The sequence below is a fragment of the Leptinotarsa decemlineata genome, unplaced genomic scaffold (assembly GCF_025532065.1).
Source record: "Leptinotarsa decemlineata unplaced genomic scaffold, Ldec_3_MD MMD2_tig00002974_RagTag_RagTag, whole genome shotgun sequence".
Classification (NCBI taxonomy): Eukaryota; Metazoa; Arthropoda; class Insecta; order Coleoptera; family Chrysomelidae; genus Leptinotarsa; species Leptinotarsa decemlineata.
The window spans coordinates 10,098,253-10,122,228 of record NW_027412578.1 but is presented as its reverse complement, the minus strand read 5'-3'; the positions used below and the strand labels follow the sequence as shown (position 1 = coordinate 10,122,228).

At 37.7% G+C, this 23,976-nt stretch overlaps 1 protein-coding gene across 1 annotated transcript in view; it reads left to right on the top strand.

The window, feature by feature from the left end:
* PKr-C (neuromedin-U receptor 2-like) overlaps positions 1-23,484 on the top strand; it is an 87,607-nt gene extending 64,123 nt beyond the window's left edge. The window contains exons 2-3 of the mRNA XM_074177453.1: positions 11,620-11,837; positions 22,944-23,484. Coding sequence (XP_074033554.1) covers positions 11,620-11,837; positions 22,944-23,396 — 671 coding nt within the window. The 3' untranslated portion in view covers positions 23,397-23,484. The remainder of the gene's footprint in view (positions 1-11,619; positions 11,838-22,943) is intronic.
* The last annotated feature ends 492 nt before the right edge of the window (positions 23,485-23,976 follow it).

The following is a 23,976-nucleotide window of genomic DNA, read 5'->3' as shown; positions in this document are numbered from 1 at the left end:
CACTAAGCACTTCTCGCCATAGGCCCAGCCTCGATTGACCCATCCCTATTTCGAGGTTTACACCAGCCGTGCGCAATCGTACCATGTCCATTAACGCAACCTCTTCAACGTACATATCCAGAGGGGCCAGACCTGTGATTAATTCCATTGCCGCGGTTGGTGTTGTTCTCATGGCTCCTGTGATGTTTAAACAAGCCAGTCGCTGTATTTGATATAATTTTTGGATGACCGTTGCTTGTAGAACTTTCGGTCCCCATGCAATGGCTCCATACGTTAACATAGGTCTTATTATTGCAGTGTAGATCCAGGCGACCACACGGGGTGAAAGACCCCATGCGCGTCCCACTGTCCTCCGACATTGCTCATAAGCCACGTATGCTCTCTTTGCTCTACGCTGTAGATGAGAGTTCCATGTTAGCTTCTTGTCGAGGATAGTACCAAGGTATTTCACCTCTTCAGAAAAGTTTAGTTTGCTTTTGAAGATTTCGGGAGGTTTTAAGTCCGTTAGACTTCTTTTCCTGGTGAAAAGGACCATCTCAGTCTTCTTGGGATTGATCGACAGTGAGTGTTCCTTACACCATGTTTCTATTAATTTGAGCCCATCCTGCGCTCTATCGCACAGTGTGTTTACAAATTTGCCGGTCTGCAAGATAACTATGTCATCTGCGTCAGATAACTATGTCATCTGTCCCTTCCCTGTGGACATCCCCTCATGACCAGTCCTTTCACTGTGATGTCTCCTACAATAATACTTATTGCTCTACTAGAGAGCATCTGGAGTATCCATTCTCCTACTACCAGGGGTACATTTCTGGAGTGTAGATGCTGGGTAATTATTGGAAATGTTGTTTTATCAAACGCTTCCTCGATATTCATGAATATACCCAGGGTGGATTCTTTGTTGTCCATTGATCTCTCGATTCTGCCAACCACATGGTGAAGGGCCGAATCAGTAGACCTTCCCGGAGTATATGCATGCTGATTTGGATGAAGTGGGTTGTGAACAAGTACTTCATCTCTTATTTACCGCTCACATAGCCTTTCCATAGTTTTTAAGAAAAACAATGCGAGACTTATTGGTCGGAATGCTTTTGGTAGGGTGTAGTCCATGCTACCTGGTTTGGGTATAAATACTACTCTTACTTCTCTCCACTTACTGGGAATATACCTCAGAGCTAGAGAGGCTCTGAATACTCCAACCAGGTGCGGCATAAGAGTGTCCAGTCCCCACTGAAGTAGGGCTGGTCTCATACCGTCAGGTCCTGGTGACTTGAAGGGGGAAAAGCCCGATATAGCCCATCTTATTTTGTTCTCATCAATTACTGTACTAGCATATTGCCAGTCATATTGTGAGGGTTTTATTGGTACATCCGTCCAGGCTTTGTCGCCATTTTCCCTCGTCAGGATGCCGATAGTCTTATGGTGGTCATTTGAGAGTGCCTTCTGTAGCCTAGAAGCTAGTGGGAAGTCTTCGACTGCCTCACCATAGGCTCTCCAGGCTTCTCTTTGCTTTCGTCTGCAGACTTTTTTGAACTCTCTGAGGTTGGCTTGATATATAACCCAGTCCTCTTCGAGTCTTGTACGTTTTGTCTTGTTAAAGGTCGTTCTCGCTGTCTTCCTGAGGTGTTTCAATTCAGGGCACCACCATGTGTTGGTTGTGCCATGCGTTTGAACCATCCTCATCGGACAGGATTCCTTATATGAATAATAGGAATAATAATATACAATGTATATTTTGTTGTGGATAGATACTGTGTACCTTTCCAGTTCTTCATTGTTACCAGTAGTCAGGACCTCTGTTTCCCGCAGAGATCCTCTTAAGAGTCGATTGTAGAGAGCTACATCCGTCCTCTTCGGTTCACGGGATTTTACAGTGGTCCTGAGATCCTGGTTTACCGTATAGGTCAGCCAGCGGTGGTGTGACAGAAATAAGGTCCGAGACTTTCCAGTCTGTCGTGAGCGTGATATCTATTAATGTTTGGCTACGGGCATTAATAAATGTTGGCTCCGTGCCACTGTTCAAGATTGCTAGATCTTTCTGAATTATATATTCATATAGTGACTTACCTCAGGCGTTGATATCCTTGCTGACTCAGCTCACGTGGTGAGAGTTTGAGTCGCAACCCAATATGAACTCCACTCTCTGGTTGAGGCAGTGATTGCATTGTATTATTTTTACTTTTTTCCCAACGTCCTTGCCCATGAGACAGTTGTTGGATTCAAAGTTACCTTTAGAGGTCCATCTGCTCCCCCGCTAAGGGGGAGGTGGCCTCGCTGTTTTTGGGTGCCTCCTCCGTCAGGTCATCGACTGTAATCTGTTCAGATGCTACGACTTCCTTTTCGGGACCCATGGTGGCCTTGGGGTCAATATCCACTTTAGGTGGCTAGTACTTATTCCAATAGATTGATTGTTTTTATTTATTTATATTCTATTCAAATGTAGCTATTTCAAATTTATATCTTAGTACTTAATTTAATGCATGAATTTCATTCACTGTCAGATTCAGTATTCTCATTTCTTACACACAGGCAGATCATTTTGCCTCGTAAGATGTATTTTATTTGTTCATTGTTCATTTCTATATGTACATGTATATTTACTGTAAACAATCCTAAGAAAGTGAATAATTACATATTTTTATTATTATAAAATCCATTACACACGGAACTTTCGAGTTTAATGTTAATTCTTGAAGTGATGTTTGCTGTTGGTATGTTACGTAACTATCTGTATGTCAAATTCAAATGCGTTCTAGATTTCAGAATGCATACTTATCAAAATAGTAATAATTAGCACCCGTCATGCAGGTTTAATCTCCAGCTGGAAATTGTATTTTGCATTTATTGCACTCAAATGTCGAAATCACAGATGACGAAATCAAATAAACAAATAATCATATGCATTCAATTCAAAGCATTAAAAAGGATATATTCTAAATTATGTCATTGATTTCAGGTGGCGGTTCTCGCCATATTTTATTATAAAGGAGTTCTAATGAACGTACGTCCTAACTTGCTTTGGTTTCAGTTTTACTGAAAATATTGTTCTTTTATCAATAACACAATTATTTTCGCCGATTTCGAATAAACTACGTGTGTTTTCTGTGAGTAACAACGGATTTCTTTTCATGAAATCAGATATGATATTCAGTTCCAGTGGCGTTGTAGAGGGTTATGAAAAGGGTATGAAAACTGAAAAAAAAATAAAGAATTCATCACTGATGATTTATTGAGGTAATTTTCATTGTGTCATAGTGGCATATTTGATCTTTTGATCGACACATCCTGGGTATTTTCATTGTGATTTTTTTATAATTATCATTCCAATATCAATTGTATAATTATCACTTCTTGAATACTTATATATGCTAGTAGATCTGTAAATGTTCTGAAAATTCCACTAGATGGCGTCTCAAGTTTGTCCTTCAAGGACATTTGCGTCCAGCACCACTGAAGAGACCTATGGTAGATCGAAACAGCGGTCTGGTATTGAATTATAAATGCGTTGGTTTGAGTTATTTCATTCAGGTAGGTATTTCCACAACTCCTGATAACGGGGAATGTTCCTCCTGACGAAAATCAGGTAGTTTTCATAAAATAACTGTAAAACAACGCATTTTAAACTTATCATTTCAACCTTTTTCTTCAAAACATTATTTAAATACTTAAAAAAGAGGAATGAAATAATGCATTCAACATTTAAAGGGATTAGTTTCTATTTCACCATTTGGCAACATCGGTTATAGCTAATAAAGGACAATGAATCTGTTACCTGTATGAGACAAACAAAGAAGATATATTTCAGAGGCGTGCTGTTCTGTTTACTTATGTTCCGAGTTCCAAGACATTCTGTGACATATGACCTTTTGTGCACCTAACCTATCTTCCTCTATATAAATAAATAACAAAACAACTGTTGTTTATGTGGCTTGTGGAGGTGGTATTGAACTGTAATTTATATTTTGCCTTAATTGTTGATTTATAAAGTACTGCTTTTATAAAGTAGAATATTTAGGTACGTATAAATTATTTCAAATTGATATATTATATGCAAGGTAAAATATTTTTAGGGATGGCAGGTAAAGTTCTAGGCGCTGTTGCCAATATGTGAATTAGAAACAAATCTCTTTAAAAATTAAAACCCAACATTTGAAACATCAATTTGAATACTTTTCGAAGTGAATTTGAAAAACTCATGAATTGAACTCAACTTCATTTTGTTCAAACTTGCATTTGCTAAAATAACCCAAATTGAGGAACATTCCCCATTCTCTGATTCAATTCAAATAATTCAACAAATGCAATATTTAGAGCAAAGAGCTTATTATGTATTCTGTTGTTATTATATACCCGTTAGAAAATGGAAAACTAATCACTCTGAATATCCTGAACTTTGTTGAAATACTCGATTTGATGAAAAAGTTGCTTTTAGTTAACATGCAACTTGTAAATACCGTGGACTTTTGAAATCATGTCGTGCTCAGCTATCAAATACACCTGCTTGAAACATTGAAAGTAGTTCGAGACAAGGTGAAGGGCTATAAATAATTGTCGAATACCAGTGAAGTTATTTTAATTAAAATACCTGAATGTTCACGCTAATAACGCATAAACCTATTACTCGTTTATTCCCTTCATCTTTTCGTTAACCCTATTAAATCGTAAGTTTGTTAGGAAAGAAGAAATACTTTTGTGGTAAATTTTCCACTAGTGAGATGTTTCATGGAGATGAACTACACAAAAACTCTTGAGCCAATCTAAGTAGATTAATTTTCCAAAATGCGCATTTTCGAAAAACATGCGGTTTTCACCATTGAGTTTGTCATAAAATTTGACCCTCAGACACAGCAATCAGTTTTTATCTATCTAATTTGAAAACAGGAGTTTCCTTTGAAAAAATATCCAATTTGATCCACTCTGTACTATCATGTTTGAAATAAGTCCCATTTTTCTGTTGTCTTCTACTCGTCCCGAATACTAATAGATATCGTTCTTCATCTGGCTGATAAGAACAAGTGAGAACAATAGATGCGTATCACTACGTCGAAATCTCCTTCCATCCCTTCTCCTGATGCGGGAATTGTAGAAATTTGAATTAATTTTACATGACGGGGATTCGACGTAATGGAAATCCGACGTAGTGATATTTCTATGTAGTGAGAAATCGACATAAGAAGAGTTTTTTGCCTAGGAGGAAGGAGTATCACTACATCGAAATCTCACTACGTCGAATTTTCACTACGTTGAATTTCCGAGATGTAGAAAGTTTCGATTACTTTCGTATTCTTCAGTGGAAGAAGTGGCTTTCGACATAACGATATTTCGATGTAGTGAGATATCAACGTAGTGAGAATTCGACATAGTGAGACGTTTGTGAAAAATTGATGTTTAAGTTTTATATGCAACAAGAAAGGTGTTTTGTGTTGAAGTATAACCCAGTTTATACAAACGGGTCTATTGAATTTAGAGGCAATAAACTTAGGTAACTGTGAGATTTTTACTACCAACTTTTGAATCCTCGTTTATTTGACATCTAGGAATTTGGAATTGTTGGAGGTGTTAGTTTTATGAGAATTTTTAGTGGATACGAGTAAATCTGTTTAAAAAATCTGTTTTTCCGTTAATCAGCTGTCGCCCCCATACGAATGTAGTGAAATATCCTAAAAAGAACAAGCCACATGATAGATGAGACCTGTGGCGGATCAAAACAGCGATGTCTGGTGTTGGATCACAAGTTCAACTGTTGAAAACTCGATAGAGAACATAAAACTCTCCTTATTCTGGAAGTAATATGTTTGTGTGTAAATAATCCAGCAGGAGTAACATTTTTAATGTTTTCAGTATTGCTAGAAATAATTAAGCTAAAAATATTTCGTCGTTTCCAATTATAAAACATCATCCTGACCAAGATTAAACCATAGTAACCTCTCAAATTTTCAACTAACGGGTGATTTTTTAAGAGGTATAGGATTTGATTTTCAAAACAACACAAAAAAATTTGAAAAAATTGATGATCTCTTCATTGGAATCGATAAAACGATCAATACAATTTAATGGTTGAATATGATTTCATGCAAATGTTGTCCGCGGCTCCGCTTCAGATGGCCCATGCGCAAGGTCCAATTTTGGCACACTCTCTCTAACATATCGACAGGTATTTCACGTATAAATGCTTCAATATTGGCTTCCAGAGCGTCAGTCGTTGCTGGTTCACCCCTGTAGACATGAGCCCTAACATGACCCCACAAGAAATAATCCAAAGGCGTTAAATCACACGGTTTAGGCGGCCAATTGACGGGCCCCAAACGTGAGATAAACTGTTCACCGAAAGCGGCTCATAATTGGGCCATTGTTTTGCGTGCCGTATGGCATGTGGCAACGTCTTGTTGAAACCACATGTCAGGCATGAGCAATTCTTCCAGTTTGGGCAACAAAAAGTTGTCAATCATCACACGGTAGCGCTCGCCATTCACAGTAACGTTCCGGCCATTGTCGTCTTTGAAGAAGTACGGCCCGATGATGCGCCACCGACCCATAATCCACACCAAACAGTGACTTTTTCGGGTTGCATCGGTAGCTCTTGCAATGCTTGTGGCTGGTCTTCACTCCAGATGCGGCAATTTTGCTTGTTAACGTATCCATTCAACCAGAAATGAGCCTCGTCGCTAAACACAATTTTTCGATAAAAATGTGGATCTTCTTCGAACTTTGTCAACACCCATTCACCAAATGTTAGACGTTGTGGGAGGTCGTGTGGCTTCAATTCGTGCACCAGCTGTATCTTATAAGGTTTTACACCCAAATCCTTTCGCAAAATTTTCCACGTAGTGCAGTAACAGAGGCCCAATTGCTGCGAACGGCGGCGAATCGAAATTTCACGGTCATCACGAACACTGGCGGATACAGCCGCAATATTCCCTTCGGTCCCCACTCTACGTATGCGTGTTGGTGGTTTAATGTCCAATAATGTAAACTGGGTTGGAAATTTAGTCACAAGCTTCCGAATAGCTCCCTCAGTAGGCCGACGAAACTGCCCATAAATTGGAAGAAGTGCACGATGCACTTTCTTCACCAAGCATAAATTTTGATAATGAAATTCAATGATTTGCAAGCGTTGTTCATTCGTAAGTCGATTTATGGTTAAATTATGAATGAATGAATGAATGAATGAATGATTTATTGGTAGGAAGATCCTAATACACAAACATAATATACATAATATTTCATGTTATATAGACACACATAGTAAGGATATAATACATATATACATATAGGTACACATAAATACATAATATATACCGAGTCACTTACTATCTATTCTATTGTGATACCTTTCATATAATCAGTCAAATCTTTTTTGAATTGAAACAGGTTTTTATTATTCTTCACATTTTGGGGAAGTTTGTTATATTCAATGAGGCCTTTATATAATAAAATTTTCATGGAGTTTGATAAACTATATCGTGGCAGGTAAAAATTGTCATTTTGTCTAGTAGTGTAATTGTGAGTGGAATTTCTATAAATGATAAATTCTTGGAAATAAGAAGGTAGCATATGATTGGCTATCTTAAAAATAAAAATCATTGCTGACCTGTAATATCTTTCACGAATAGACATCCACTGTAATGCACTGAGCATAAAGCATATACTTGCATAACGATTACATCCAAGAACCACCCTCATTTCTCTGTTCTGTAACTTTTGCAGAGACATAATTTTATTTTGGTCAAAACTGTATAACAGCGTACTGCAATAATCAAAATGGGGCTGTATTATTGTATTATATACGGTTATTTTCGCATTTGTAGAAAGGTGTTTGAAAGGTGTTTTGAAATCTTTTTAGTCATATAGTTATAGTGTGCACCAAAAGACATACTGTTGTCCAACATAAAACCTAAATATTTGAATTCTTTCACAAATTCAAGTTTCTGACCATCAGCATACAGGGAAAGAATATTTATATTTATTTGTTTATATTTGTAAGAGGTTGTTAAAATCATAGCTTTCGTTTTTGAAGTATTTAATTTCATTTTATTTGCCGAAAAATAATTCTCAATTTGATTTAGAGATGAGTTCATCTTTTCTATAGCTACTTTCAGGTCTTTATATCTCTAGATAGTAACGTGTCGTCAGCAAATAAGTTGATAAAGTCACTAGTGTGGTATGTGTTTATGTCGTTTATGTAAATCAAAAACAACAAGGGCCCCAGTACACTTCCCTAGGGCACTCCGAACTTTGTAGTGACTGGAATGGATAATTCACTTTCAATCTTTGTGACTTGTTGTCGATCATTTAAATAATCTTGAAACCAATTTAGCACAACCCCTTTAATCCCAATTAATTCTAATTTTTTTAAAGGATATTCCTATCAATTGTCTCGAATGCTCTTCGTAAATCAAGAAAAACTGCAACAACGTATTCTCCCTTGTCAATTCATTGTATCCACTTGGTAACAGTCAGTTGTAGAGCGGTTTCACAGGAGAAATTCTTTCGAAATCCAGATTGGTTTGTTATTAGGATATTGTTCTTGTTATTATATGACACAAGACACGATTTACGCGTGATCTGTCAAAAACAGTGTTGCCAAAAAGATACCAGCAAAAAATCACTCATTACTAGTAAACGTGCCAGTTTCAAATCGTAATAAATATTAAGCAGTTGGATCATTGGTTTTTTATGAAAACATAGCTAAATCAAAATATATACTGATCCAGAATCGCTATGGGCTTGATTCCTAAAAATTTGGTAGTAACAGATGAAAATTATAAATTCTCGCTACTCATAACTTACGACTTAGGCCTTAATAATGCATGAATCCAACCTGCATGTAAGTTAGCAGAGAGAGATTGACTTGCAAATAGTTTTCATTGCACTGAAACCAATTTCTGGCCTTGTAAAAAAAGTTCATCCTCTTGGCTTCTCTGAAAAATTTGCTACGTCGTAACCTTGAAATGCTGGAACTATTTCTATTTTCAGGTTGCATGCAGGAACTGCGTAAATCGTTTATTGACATTGAGGTTGCATTTTTTAAAGATATCAACCGGAACTGATAAAACCGAAGATTATTCTGAAACGATCGACCTTGCGGATTACGTCAAAGAAAGCTGTGGAAAATTATAGCGCTTCCTCAGAACTGTTTATCTGGTGTTCGCATGACTGACTGAGCTTTATAAATTCTGCGCCGTATCCTTGTTGAAGTCACGATTGATTTTTGTCTTAATGAATGTAGATTATTTCTGAATTATCGAATATGTCGTTATGGCAATACATTATCTGGTATTTCAGTTGATTAAATACCAAGTGGAGAGAATATCATTTTCAAACGAAACATTTTCCAACATTTCATTCTAATTAATGCCGGTTTTTCTCAAACACGAGTGCTGGTTGCGTCTTGAATCGCCTTCTGTTTATAACTGAAACAAAAGTGGAATGATGTGCACGATCATCAATTTATTTGGTTGAACCGCTTCCTTCTAATTTATTCACTCGCATTTGCCAACTTCTTTTCCTTAGAACTTCCACAGTTGTTTATAACATTGTGAATTGTTTCTAACTCTTTCTGGAATCATTAAAGTCAGAACAATGCTTATTTATTTCCCTCTCCACTTTTATTCTTTGTTTTTAAATGAACACATTTAAAGGGAAACTCCAGTTTTCGAACTGGATGGTTGAAAAGAGATGGCTGTGTCTGAGTTTCAAATTGTATGACAGACTCAATGGGGAACACCGCATATCGCATATCACCTTTTTTTCAATAAGATACCCTGTATATTTGTGCATGTTTCAATAGAGCTTGAAGTTACCTTTCCAAAAATGTAGCACACTTGATGTTTTGCTAGAGTCATCTTTGAAATACAGAGCATTTAGGTTTCTTCATGTAGACTTTGAAAGGAATACTTTGATCAAGTTTGTTTTTTGTACCTTGGGAGCTGTCTGACTTGTCCATTTAGTCCAAGTCTCCAGAAAACACTGCAGCCTCTTGGGCTTATTGGGTTTATTCTCCCATCTTCTCATGACATCCATTCCATCAGTCTCGTTCCCTGTACTAGTTTGTACAGGTTCCGTGTTGGATGTTCGTCATATTCTTCTGGGAGTAATTTTGTACGTCCATATATTGCCTGCCTCCTGTGAGTCAGTGCCTCACATTGGCATAAGATGTGTGCTGTTTCTATCCCTTCGTTGCATAATCTGCAGCTGAGGTCTCCGTTGTACAGCCCCATTTTATTCAAGTGTCCTCTAAGCGGACAATGACCGGTTAGTAACCCTGTGATTATTCTGAGCCGATCCCTACTATATTGAAGTAGTTCTTCAGTTCTTTTCTCGGACGGTTCCCTAATGTGTTTGTTGCCAGGTACTTTTGTCCAGTACTCTGTGTGCTTCTTATTGGTTCAGATACCCCCAGAGCTGGTTCAGGACCTATATATGAAGTTGATGATCCGCGTCTAGCGCATTCATCAGCTTCATCATTACCTGTGATTCCTGAATGCCCTGGCACCCAGTACAAAGTTAATTTGTTTCTGTTTGCTTCATCAGCTTGCGCCTTTGCGCTCCTGATGGCCTTTTCTTCTGCAGTTCGACTTTCGTCAATCCTGCAGTTATGCTTTCGGCGGGGCTAGTGTTTCCTGCCGTTTGACTATGTCTTTCCTAGTCAGTTTGCACGTCCAGGATAGTCTGATTTTGCGAGGAGTCGCTCGAAGAGTCATCCTCTGGTGTTCTGGTAGTTCTTGTTGTATCCATCCAAGTCCCACGAGTATGGGGTAAAGAGTTGTCCATATCCATGGTGTAAGGCTGGATACTTTGGGAGGTCGCCTGGTATCCCAAAGGCTCCGTTAGTGATACCTGATGAGGCTCAGGTACCATTCATCCTTTGGTACGGGTCACATAACACCTTAGATAAGGCCTGGGTACTTCTTGGTCTGATTGTTCTGTTACGGCCCCTTCAGCATGGGAGACCCTACCAGCAGCTAAGCTGCCGCCGACATAGCCCGTAACTTTATCACACTACGCAAGCCCTCCCATCACGACAAGGTGAACACCCCTCGGGAGGGACTTTGATCAAGTAGGCTTTGGACGATACGGCGATAAAACAGAAAGCAAATATTTACTGGTAGCTGTCAAATTTTGATTTTAGCTTTTCAATTAGTGGTTTTTGTTAAATTTTCAAACACATTCGCAATGAAGTATTAGAATTATGAAAAATGGGATATGATAGTCTATTTTATACATATCGGGGAAAATGCAGAAACAGCAAACAATTTGTATCTTTGGACGACGCGGCGATAAAATAGAAAAAAATTGTTCAGCAGTAGCTATAAAATGTTGAGTAAGCTTTTCACAGCAGTAATTAGAACTGTTAAAAAAACCTTATATTCCGTTCCGGGTATGGTAATCTGACGTGGAGGTGATGTGAACTGGCCACAGAGATCGTGTGATTTGACCCCCTTAGACTTTTTCTTGTAGTGTTTTCTTAAGTGGCAGGTGTTTGCGAATAAGCCACACAGCGGTCCTCCAAGCCAACATAACCCTTGCCATCTGGCACCTAACAGCTAATCGCAATATTTTCTTAAATAAAGGATCTGGTTTATGTCTTCCTGAACATCCTAAACATTTTTTTTTCAGTTGCTGTTGTGGTGGCTTTCTTCATCTGCTGGGCTCCCTTCCACACTCAAAGACTACTAGCAGTCTACCTCTCAACCGCCTCCGAGGAAATTCAACAGATGTTTTTCGATTTTTATCTCTACCTGATGTACACTTCTGGAGTATTGTACTTCGTCTCCACGTGTGTCAATCCTGTTTTGTATCACATCATGTCGAATAAATTCCGAAAAGCTTTCAAAGTGAGTACACACACTGATCAGTTATTTTACATTGAAAAACAAGGACATTGCAGTTCAATGTTCTGTTTTTTGTACAAACTGGTAAACGAGAGTGATTAACTGGGATTCGCTATTCACCTGCGGAAACAATTGAGTCTCAATAAACAGTATGGGAAATTCAATAATCGATCAAGGCGATCAAGGCAAAACAAATGACCCTCAACGCGCCACGACCAAAATATCATCAATTACTTTTTTCTGTTGGCAAATGATCATTAATGAACATCCACCTCCAACCTAGATATTCCAGCTCAACCGCAATGCGAAGCTTTCTGTAGTTCCAACAGCCTGAGCACGATGAACTGTGCCAACCAAAACCGGAGAGCATTTGTGGGTTCTGCTGCCACAGAATTATAAACTACTAAAGTATTTGAATTAGTGTGTTAAGTTGTTTTTGGCATCTTATACACTGTGTCCCTAAAGTATGGATCAAATTCATTTTCAGCTAAACAGGTCATTTTGAGAAATAATCCTGAAACACGTCGATTTTTTATGTTAATTTACCGTATTTTAAAATAATAATCTAATATACAGGGTGAATTACGTTCAAGTAATGACGTCACAGTCAATTTTTCAAATGGAACACCCCCATTTTGTCTCAATTTTCGGATTACTCTAGCTGAGTTGATTCCAAAAATGTATCACATGTTGATTCCAATTGGTACAGGGTGGACAAAAATACAGTAGTTGTCTGTGTGCTAATAAAGTAATGCGTAACATTCTTTATTAGGTAAATCAACAATATTATCAAAAATACTTATTGTCTAGCGGACAGAATATGCTGGAATACATGACTTTATATTAAATGTTCGAACTGCAGCCCTTGCTGTATTTGACAGTAACCCAAACGGTGTACAAATTCTTGTTGAACCTTGTGTATGGTTTCTTGCGTAATATTGTTTATTTCTGTTCGAATTTCCACTTGTACATCTTCAATATTTGCTGGTTTCGTTTTATAAATAACATTCTTCAGATGGCCCCACAGAAAATAATCCAAAGGATTTAAATCTGGTGACCTCGCTGGCCATTCAGTGGGTCCACGTCTACCAATCCACCTGTTCGGAAAAATTTCATCTACGTACCTTCTAACATCTACAGCATAATGTGGAGGTGCACCATCTTGTTGAAACCATAAACTTTCATCAAAACCTCTAGGATTACGTCTACTGGGAAATAAATTACGTAAAGTAGGTACGAGATACCCCCTTAAAAACTCAAGGTACTTTGCCCCGTTTAAATTACCTTCAATAAAGTAGGGTCCAATGATTCGATTTCGTACAATTCCACCCCATACATTTACCTTTTGAGGGTATTGTGTATGATGCTCACGCATCCAGTGGGGGCTTTCTTTTGCCCAGTATCTACAATTCTGACGGTTAACCTCACCATTTAACGTGAAAGTGGACTCATCAGAAAAAATAATGTTTTGTATCAAGAGAGGGTCTCGGTGACATTTATCCATCATTTCTTCGCAAAATTGGAGTCGCCTATCGGGATCATCTTCGTTTAATTCTTGAACAAGTTTGATTTTATAAGGATGCCATTTTTCAAGCTTCAATAGTTTGTGTACCGTTGTTTTGCCAACACCGATTTCGCGACTAACTTTACGAACAGAAGTGTGCGCATCTTCTTCAAAACTCAGTAAAATATCTAATGCTGTACCAGCATTTGCAGGGGGACGACCTGATTTGCGTACATTTGCAACCGTACCAGTTTCTCGAAATTTCGTTTCCAGCTTACTAACTGTTGAACGCGTTATAGGTCTTTCTGGATATTCATCATTAAACAAATTGCACACTTCCATCTGAGTTTGCGATCTGTCTCCGTACCCAATCATCATAAGTATTTCAATTCTTTGTTTTACACTTAACTCCATTTCTACTTCCAATTAAATCTAAGCAATCATTCGAATATTCACGAATACCAAACATATTGTAGTACTAAACTGTCACTGAACATCAATAAATTACTAAACAAATAATGATATTTCACAAAAAACTAGACGACTATGTTTTTTATAAATGTAGATAAGAAATAATTTCTTTCATATTCTGTCTGCTAGATCACAAGTACCAAACATGTTTGGAAACAGCTCATTTTTATTACTCTAAATATGTACCAAACTACGGGGTGTTACATTTAAACCAATTGCCGCTAGACAATAAGTATTTTTGATAATATTGTTAATTTACCTAATAAAGAATGTTACGCGTTACTTTATTAGCACACACACAACTACTGTATTTTTGTCCACCCTGTACCAATTGGAATCAACATGTGATACATTTTTGGAATCAGCTCAGCTAGAGTAATCCGAAAATTTAGACAAAATGGGGGTGTTCCATTTAAAAAAAAATGACGGTGACGTCATTACTCGAACGTAATTCACCCTGTATATTAGATTATTATTTTAAAATACGGTAAATTAACATAAAAAATCGACGTGTTTCAGGATTATTTCTTAAAATGACCTGTTTAGCTAAAAATGAATTTATTCCATACTTTACGGACACAGTGTATACACTCTCCTCAGTTGATTCTGTATGAGCAGAGAGGACCGGAGAGAGGACTCGCTGGATGCAAGGAGAATGGGAACGACAAATGTATTAGGCAGCCCGTGGGTTGGGCTACCTATCGAGCGCGGGACTGGGGGCCCTGTCCAGGAAGCCAATATGTGGCCTTACGGACGGGATCGCCAGACTCCTGGTCAGTGGCAGAAATAAGTAGGGCGAGGGCTGCTAAAGCTCCCCAAGAGCCTTTGCGAAACATGCCACCGTGGACCAGCCTACCCAAGCTAAGATGTAAGAAATCGTGCCGACAGCTGAATGGTCGCAGGGTGATATGCGATTACGAACGATCCCCTTGGGGAACCGGGCAAAACCTCATTTCAATCAGCCTCCCTCTGGTAATGCGGGGCTCTGCCAGAGGTCCAGAGGTGACCAACTCTTCCCTCGCTACTCGTGGGAACACACATATATGGAACAAACAAAACGGACACAACAAGAACCAATCCCGAGGCTGGACAGCAGTACTCACGTCAATCTATGGCGGTGGCTGGGTATGAACAGAAATGTCCACTCCAATCTACCGCTCGGAATGAGGCTGGACATAGTAGATCACCTCGTGATGCAATACAAAGGCGGCGCATTTGCGATGCCGAGGCCAAAAGGAGAAAGAGAGCGATAGAGGCAGGAGTGGCAGCAACTATGAATGCACCCTCCTTAGTAGGGTGCACTCCACCTTCAACAGCAAGGGCACTTCCTGCGGCAGGTGCCAAGATCTGCGCCTTGAATAAAGGCAAGGAACCGGCTGCTCCTGCAAGAAAGCGCCCTCACTTGAACATCCCCACTAGGGGAACCCCAGGAAGGTTGAAGAAGCCGCGCAGCAACAGTAATATCGCTGCACCTTCCAAAACCTTCGCGGAGGTTCCGTGAGATACCTCAAGGTTGCCAAAGAGAGGGTGTGTTCGGCGAGTCTTAGCCTAAACCTGCCGATATAAAGAAGATGTTTTCTAGTGACCTGTTTACCTTCCTGGAAAGGACAGTATGGACCTAGGAGGACAACTCTTCGGGAGAATGTACAATGGGTCACATGTGGCCTAAGTGCTGTGGGTATATACTCACCCTCCCTACTATACACATACATACATGTTTTAGGCAGCAATATAAGGAAAACTCGTTTATGGTTCGGATCGATTACCGCAAGGCATTCGATACAACATAGCATGAGGTCATCTTGCACTTGCTCAAATGCCTTGCGGTACCCAACGAAACAGTGAGTGCGGAGTACTTTGCTACTACTTTGGAGTACTTGTTTCAACAAAATATCAGGCCAAAATTCAGGCCAGCTGAATACCCAAGAGACGTATACTCACCTTGGAGTAGAAATAGGTATGCCACTCACAAGAGATAACCAGAGTGAAAGACAAGTATCAGCTCAGACAAACTTAGTCATCAGACCTGTAGGGAAAGAAGATTCGATTCATCAAAGCTGACTTTTACTTTTCTCAGGCCGAGTGGGTTGAAGTCAAAAACTGAGAATTCCATCATGGTGTGCCAGGTTGGTGACTTGACGTTTCAGTTTCCCATAGTCGCGTCATGGGTATGGAGTAGAGGTTCCTGCCACTTTCAACTAATTTTGCAAACTAATGATAAATATCGAAGGCATATAGTCAAAATTTATTCCGATACAAATTCAAAATGTTTCTCATTCACTTCCTGACAGTTGTGAAGTCTATTTACAAATTCATTCCCCAAGTTACAAAATGATCCTGGGGGGATTTCGTTGCAAGCACCTCTTTTTCTATCCACGAGTTCCGAAGTGAATTATCGTTGTACATTTCAAATATCACATATCTCTTCAAAAACATTTAGAGGCATCATATCATGTGATCTAGTGGGTTCTTCTAAGGGACTACATCTATCTGTCTATCGCTTTGGATAAAATTGACAAACCCAAATGAAGTTTCAGTTTATTTCAGCAAGATGAGATACCTCTTTATTACGACAGGCTGCTTTGAAAGTGCTAGATGACGTTAGGATGCAGTTCCAAACTATGACGGCCTTCAAACCCGAATGAAGATAGGAACACTGCTAAATGACCATCAATAAAATTGGTGTATAAGAAAACGTGGTCCCTCAGAATGACCCGCTAGATTACCTGATATGGCGCCTCAGATGTTTTTGTGTGAATTTGTGACATTCTGTTTCACAGCTCCTATCGAAATTACTCCAGAAACATTGCATTCTGGATTTGCCTTTGTTTTATTCCGTGTGCTGTGATCGTGTTCAATTATTTCTGTTTCATTCTTGCTGAAGTTGAACTTAATATTTAAGAAATAAAAAAAATAGTTGTCTCAAATCGATATTTGGCATATTTGGTTAGTGAAATATCTTGAACTCATCAGTTTCGTAGATAACTTTCGATTATGGCAAAATATAGCACTTTTAGTTGTTTAGGTGGTGAACATTTTTTGAAATTTTGAATTCATATGCTATTGACTGTAATTTCTCGATCATGAATTTTACGTTCCGATGCCATATGAAATGACTTTTAATAGTCAACCCTAAGTATTTAATGTCTTTTACTGAATGTATACCTAAAACACCATCATGAATTCGAAGGCAATTTGTTGAAAACAGGCTACCTGACGTAACTAAAGAGCATTATCGTGATATATGGTAACAAACGATCAAAATAGTTAGTTTTGCATGAGAAATCTTCTTCAGTTGTTCCCATGCACCACCTTTATAGAATAACTGATTTCACTGTGGAAAAAAATATTAATTTTTCAACATAATCTCCTTACAGTTTTATAAATTCTTCTCAGCGATGTTCAATAAGTTCGATACCGTTTTTATAATAAGAACCGTCTACCTCCTCAAAACAGCTATCAAATGCCGATATCACTTGTTTCTTCTTTTTGTGAGAAGTTTCAAGCTTCTAATAAATTTATTTCTAGTGATGAATCAGCCTAATTGCAATTTCAACTTCTCGCCCAAAACCAATTTCATATGCACGAATGGCACGCCAATCCAGAGATGCGACTCAGTGAAACGAGACTTCTTTAGAGGTAACTTCTGAAGAGATGAATTACAGAAATGATGCATTTTTCTCCTTTGTGTATAAATTTCGTTGTGATATAAATGTTGGGAAAACTGTAAGCGGAGTCGTTCGAATTAAAGCATCCTTTGATCAGGTTCATAATGAGGAAAACTGAGGGAGTTAACAAATATTAAAACTAGACATAAAACTTTTTGCTTTGATATGGATTCCAAACTGCTTTGTAAATTAGACAGGATATTTTATAATGGGAAATATATCTGACAACGAAACAACAGAATAGTAAACTAACCTTAGGCTACATCATACATAATCATATAATCAAATATATAACTTACCTGTCCAACTCAAAGAATCGGGAAATCCTGCTATTTTGAAACATTGCGAAGGATAAAGAGCTATTATTCCCTCCCTCAATTCTTTACTTATTAATTTTAATTGACATACTTGTTTTTTAACCTTTTTTAATCACATTGTTTACTCGTTTGTGTAATTCATGTAATTTTGGATTTTACTAGTTTGGACTTCTATTGTCTAATATAATTCGAAATCTCTGATTGAACAAATAAAGTTAGATTGAATAGCAATAAAACGTGAAATGAAAATGAAATTAAACGAATGAACTGATCAAGAAAAAACATGGAAATAATCACAAAAAAGAGTAAAAACAAATAAAAAATAATAAAAATGAACAGAACATTGAAAAAATTGAATAATGAATTGAATTGAAAAAAGATTTCAAACCAAGTCACTTTACGACGTTTCGATTGTTAGTATCCACAATCGTCTTCGGGTGATGACTGGACTATTGTTCAGAGAGATGACTATTTATAGGTCATTCGAGCGCTTTCACTCATCCCCTCTTCCCTCTCACCGCTTCACCGGTTTAGCGGGAGTTGACTGTTTCCCCGCTCAGTAACAGGTTTCCATATTCAGCCAAGCTAGCGTATCTCTATGCTAGCTTCTAGCCAGTCTGTTCCAGAATCATTTTTAAGTAACGATTCCGTTCTGGTGATGCCTAGTTCCTTCTCGAGACCTTTCTTCGTATTACAGAGCCCAGAAGCACGATCCACTAGAGACTAGAGCAGGGGTCTCCAAACTTTGAAGCCTTCGGGCCATAATGATTTTTTCAGTTTATTCCAAGGGCCAATTTCTGCCGTTAACTATATTTGTAGACTAGGATAGTCGCAAAGTGCGTGACCTAAGCAAACTTACGCTTTTTTTGCATTTCAATTATTATTGTGTATTGTGACACTTAACGACATCTAGTGGCGAGTAGTGGTACTATGTACTATCTTTTTCAGCTACCCGTTAGGTGGCATTAGGCGTAATTAAATATTTGGAATTACCGCGTTGGTTCGAGAAAGTTCTGGTTCTAGCTAGTGTATTCCGATCACTTCGAGATGGCAGTAATAATTGCATATAAAAAGGCTAGCGGCACAACTGCGAGTTAGTCTGCGTAGGAAAGGCGAAGGAAGCGAAACTGTCTATTGTGAAATAAAGTAACACCCGTCAATAAAAGTATTTTGATTTGACTTATTGTTTCTATGTGTGATTTGTTTGTATGGAAAAGAAGCGAAAAATCGACAGTGAATGAAAAAAGTTCCAAGAAAAATGGAACTTTCAGTATTTTGTGATTGAGTCCAGTAATAAGGCGCTATGTTTAATTTGTAATGAAACCATAGCGGACTCAAATCGCAGCAATCTTTGTTTACCAAAGCGAATACTGCAACTCGCGCCAGCTTTCGTGTGGCTCTTGAAATCAGAAAACGTGGCAAACCATTCACCGATGGAGAAATGATGAAAGAATGCTTGATTGCAGTAACCGAAGAAATATGCCCCGAAAAGGTAAATTTATTTAAAAGTGTCAGTTTGTCAGCAAACACCGTGGCTCGGAGGGTGCAAGACATCGCAGAAAATATATCATCTCAACTGTCTGACAAAAATGGACATCATGAGTGGTTTTCTCTAGCATTGGATGAGTCAACGGATGTGTCAGATACTGCTCAGGTGTTGATTTTTATTCGCGGAGTAGATAAAAGCTATGAAGTGTATGAAGAATTTCTTGATATTGATAGTATTCACGGCACGACAACTGGGGCAGATATTTTTGAGGGGGTTGAAAATGCCATTTATACCTGCGATGGAGAAATTTGAAATCTATAATAACTGATGGAGGCAAAAATATGTATGGTAAAAATAAAGGAGTGGTTGTACTTGTGTCAAAGGCTGTAGAAAATGATGGTGGTTCAAAACCATTAGTCTTACATTGTATCATTCATCAACAGTTCTTGTGCGGAAAATGTTCGAATATGTCTGAAGTTCTAAAACCAGTCATATCAGTTGTTAACTTCATCAGATCCACTGGGCTGAATCATCGACAATTCCGCGAGTTTATTCAACAGATTGGAGAAAATGATTTACCATATCATACTGCCGTACGCTGGCTTAGTTGTGGAAAAGTCCTTAAGCGCATTTTTGAACTTTGAGCAGAGATCGATTTTTTTTAAATGAGACGCAGCGCCCTTTTGCCGATTTAGAAAATAGTGAATGGATGTGAAAGTTAGCCTTCTATGTCGATTTGACAAATCATATGAACGAACTGAATTTGAGATTGCAAGGAGAAAATCGGCTTCTCCCTGATTAATACACCAATATCAAATCCTTCAGGCAGAAAATAATACTATTTCAATCGCAATTACGTAAAAAATGTTTCACACATTTTGAAACATGTGAAATATTCAGCCACACTACAGAGACTGAATTTCCCGTCAATTTTGCAATCGAAACTTTGAGTGCTTTGAAGATAAATTTTGATACTTGTTTTTCAGATTTTGATGTCATTGCGAATGAAATTAAGCTTTTTCAAAATTCTTTTGATTCTGACATTGAAATCCGGGCTCTGGAAGTTCAAATGGAAATATTGATTCACGGTGCAGTGATATGCTTAAGAACAAATATCAAAATTCATCTTTGTTGGAATTTTATAAGAGTCCCCCACTGGAACAATTTGATAATTTGCATAAATTTGCTCGTGGGTTTTTTTCTGTTTTTGTTACTACTTACTTGTGTGAGAAAACGTTTTCCAAGATGAAGTACACAAAGAATGTTTACAGATCTCAATTAACCGATGAGCATCTTGAATCTCTTTTGATAAATGGTACGAGTAAAATTGATCCACAACTACAAAGTATTGTCGGTGGAAAATCACAATTAGATAAATCTCATTAGTGTTTTTGTTTTACTGTGATTCATTTCAATTATTTGTTAGTTATTAATATGCTTAAACTTAGATACTTAAGTTAAGTTTTCTTTGTCATCATTTCTGTCGTTAAGTTTTACCTTGCAAGTAAATAAAACCGAGTAATTATCATTCTGTGTTTTCTTCTTTAAGTTATCACAGCAATAGTAACAACAATTAGGTAATCATTGGATGTCGCGGGCCAGATTGATTTACAGTAAATCATTGGATGTCGCGGGCCGGATTGAGCCCGCGAGCCGTAGTTTGGAGACCCCTGGACTAGAGTCTTGATGATTCCTCTTTTGGTAGATTTGGTGGCTGGATTCGCGATTCAGATACTGTCCCGTGTGAGTGGGTTTTCGGTATACAGATGTTTCTCACTTAGTGTCGGTCCTCTTCACCAATACATCTGAAAATGAAAATTCGTTCTGGACTTACTTCTTCATCGTGAAGGTGGTGGAAGATTTTACGGTGTTGATGTGCTTCAGAAAGGTGTTCTGTATTCCCATAGTTCCATACTATGAAGGTGTCGTCGAAGCATCTCAACCACGCTCGAGGCTTCTTGTTGGTTTTTTCAATAGTCATCGTTCGAACCACTTCATAGTTAGAGGCAGTTGAGGGAATTCCAGATTTGTATTTAGTTATTGAACAAACTGACTCTAATATGAAATTAGCATTTAACAACAAAATGTTGTTTGCAACAAAAGGTGGCTTCTTTTGAAGGATTGAAAACAGACTCTTAACGAGTTTGAGCAAATACTTTCCAGAAAGGAATCCCATATCTCCTAATCCTAGTTTGTTTCGTGCATAACATCCAGATGAGGGTGTGCAAAAGAATGGGGTCCTCAGATTTGAGTATTTCGTAAATGAATACGCCAAGAAATTTGTTGCATGATGTATTTGCAACTACACCACCATTTTCAACTGAGGAAATATTATCCACACCATAATTGAAATTTACGAAATATTCAATTTTAAAGATCCAGTTATCACCCGAAGACGATTGTGGATACTAACAATCGAAACATCGTGATATAACTTGGTTTGAAATCTTTTAATTTTTTTCATTTTTTGTTAATAATATTTTAAATCTTTTGTTTTTTCCTCAGCTTTTTATTAATATTTCAATTTTTATTTGTTGAGTTGTTACTTGTATGTTATTTCTTTGTTATTTTCGGTTAACCTTTTTGATTTTATTCAGGGTTATAAAATCAATTTATATTATATTAGACAATGGAAGTCCAAACTGATGAAATACACCACGAAACATTGTCAACCACCTTCAAACAAAAGCTAAAAGATTTGCAATACACCAATCCGTGTTTTTCTTGATATATAAGCAAAAAGCAACGCGAAGTTCTGTTGAATTGCTTTTATAAAGCAATATTATGATGTGCATGTAGAGTGAATTTTCCCTATATAAGAATGGTTGTTGAATAATTGATGTAAAGGAGGAATAGGGTAGGACATAGTATCGAACTTTGCGGTACTCTGTGACTTACTCGTGATATTTCAGATAAAGCAGAAGATTCCACAATAGTACTGTTTTCTGAGCAAAACTTCATGATTCACACAATCGAATGCTTTGGAAAAATCGCAAAAGAGTGTTGCAGTCATCTCCAGTCTATCAATATTATTTCAAACTTTATATAAAAATCAAAACATGGCATCATGACTACTTTTTTGGGTCCGAATCCAAATTGTTTGGATCTAATTATTTCTTGTTATATTTGAAAAATATTTCAAACTACCTAGGCAACTATTCTCTTTTGTTTGTATATGTGTAATTATTTATGTATGCTATTTTTACCTCAATATGCATCAGGAACCGAAACCTTGTTAGATAACTGTTAAGGTTTCGGAAAACATAAATTATTCATCTATCTATTCAAGATGTTGTGAATCCTCTGAACATCGAGGAGTTAAGGCAGGTTTCCACCAAACGGACTCGCTTGCGACAGAAACAAAAAACTTGTTTCAGTTTCGAAAACAAACTCGAAACTCGAGTTCCACCAAACGGACAAAAATTTAACTGATTCGCGTGATTTATTGTCATTTCCACTACACGAATGGCCTGCAGTTTTTTTACAATCGAATCTTTTGGTCAAAAGTAGCGAAAACCAATAAAACCTAGATACTGGATGGGGTCGAGAGCGAAATTTTTGCCTCGTGAATTTCAAGGAAAGAATAAATATTCTGAGTACGATTTGTTATCTCTGGAAATGAAAACCATAATTAGTATTCATCAATACTTTCTTTTTCAGAATACCTTCCTCGAAGTATGCGGATGCAAGAAAAATCCCAGAGGCGACTACTCCTCGGTAAGAAAAGTACCCCCCAGCATGAGAAACATGCAGAGATCTGTTTCTGAAGTCTCCAGCTTCAGCCCAAAGTCACAGAAGGCCAATAAGTTTCGCAACTCCGGGATATCCGACACATGTCGCAGCAGTTTTTTATCACACTCCAGCACTAGAAGTACCTTGTACGAGAAAAATAAGTTCATCGCTGGAGAGCCAGGAACTAACGCCGGGAACGAAGGAAAGAGGTTCTTCATTTTCCCGTTGAAGTTTTCCAGAATTTTCGGACCGAAAACCTCTGAACAGGGACGCAACACGGGAACCATAAGCAATTCTAGCTTGAAAGATACTGATCTTACCGAGTTCACTGATTGCGATCTTGTCAATAATATGAGGGCAATAAATGAAGATATGAAGTAGGGTGGATTTTTGTTTCAGAAGCCGATATGAATAAAACTAAATACAGTTAAAGTAAATACAAGAAAATAAATATTTCAAAATTTCGAAACATACATTTCCCTCAACTACCTACACAGTAGGTTCTGTGAATGCCTGCAGGAAATAACTACTTTCCTGGCTAATACCACGCTGGATATTTAGATCTCTGAAAAAATAATATTTAAAATTTTCTAAACTTCCTCAAAGAAGTTTGGAAATAATGCGAATCAGTGAAGAAAAAACTGCGAATATCGTCAGATTTTCACAACTCTGGAGACGGAGGCAAATTTCTGCTTCCGAAACGTTAAGATAAGTATCTGTGTAATTTTTTACCTCTTTTTTCGATAGGTAGAAGTATCAAATAGGACATGTTATTAATAAAGTGAAATTTTACGTCTTTCATTTACTATAATATGTAGCAATCCTTTGAATGAAATCTGATTTGATTCCATAACGAACTGAATAGGAAATAGTGTATTTTGTATAATTCACTGTTCATCGAAAGTAATTTTTCTTTCGTGTTATTCAATTTTTATATGAAAGTAGTTATTTCGAGAGGGGT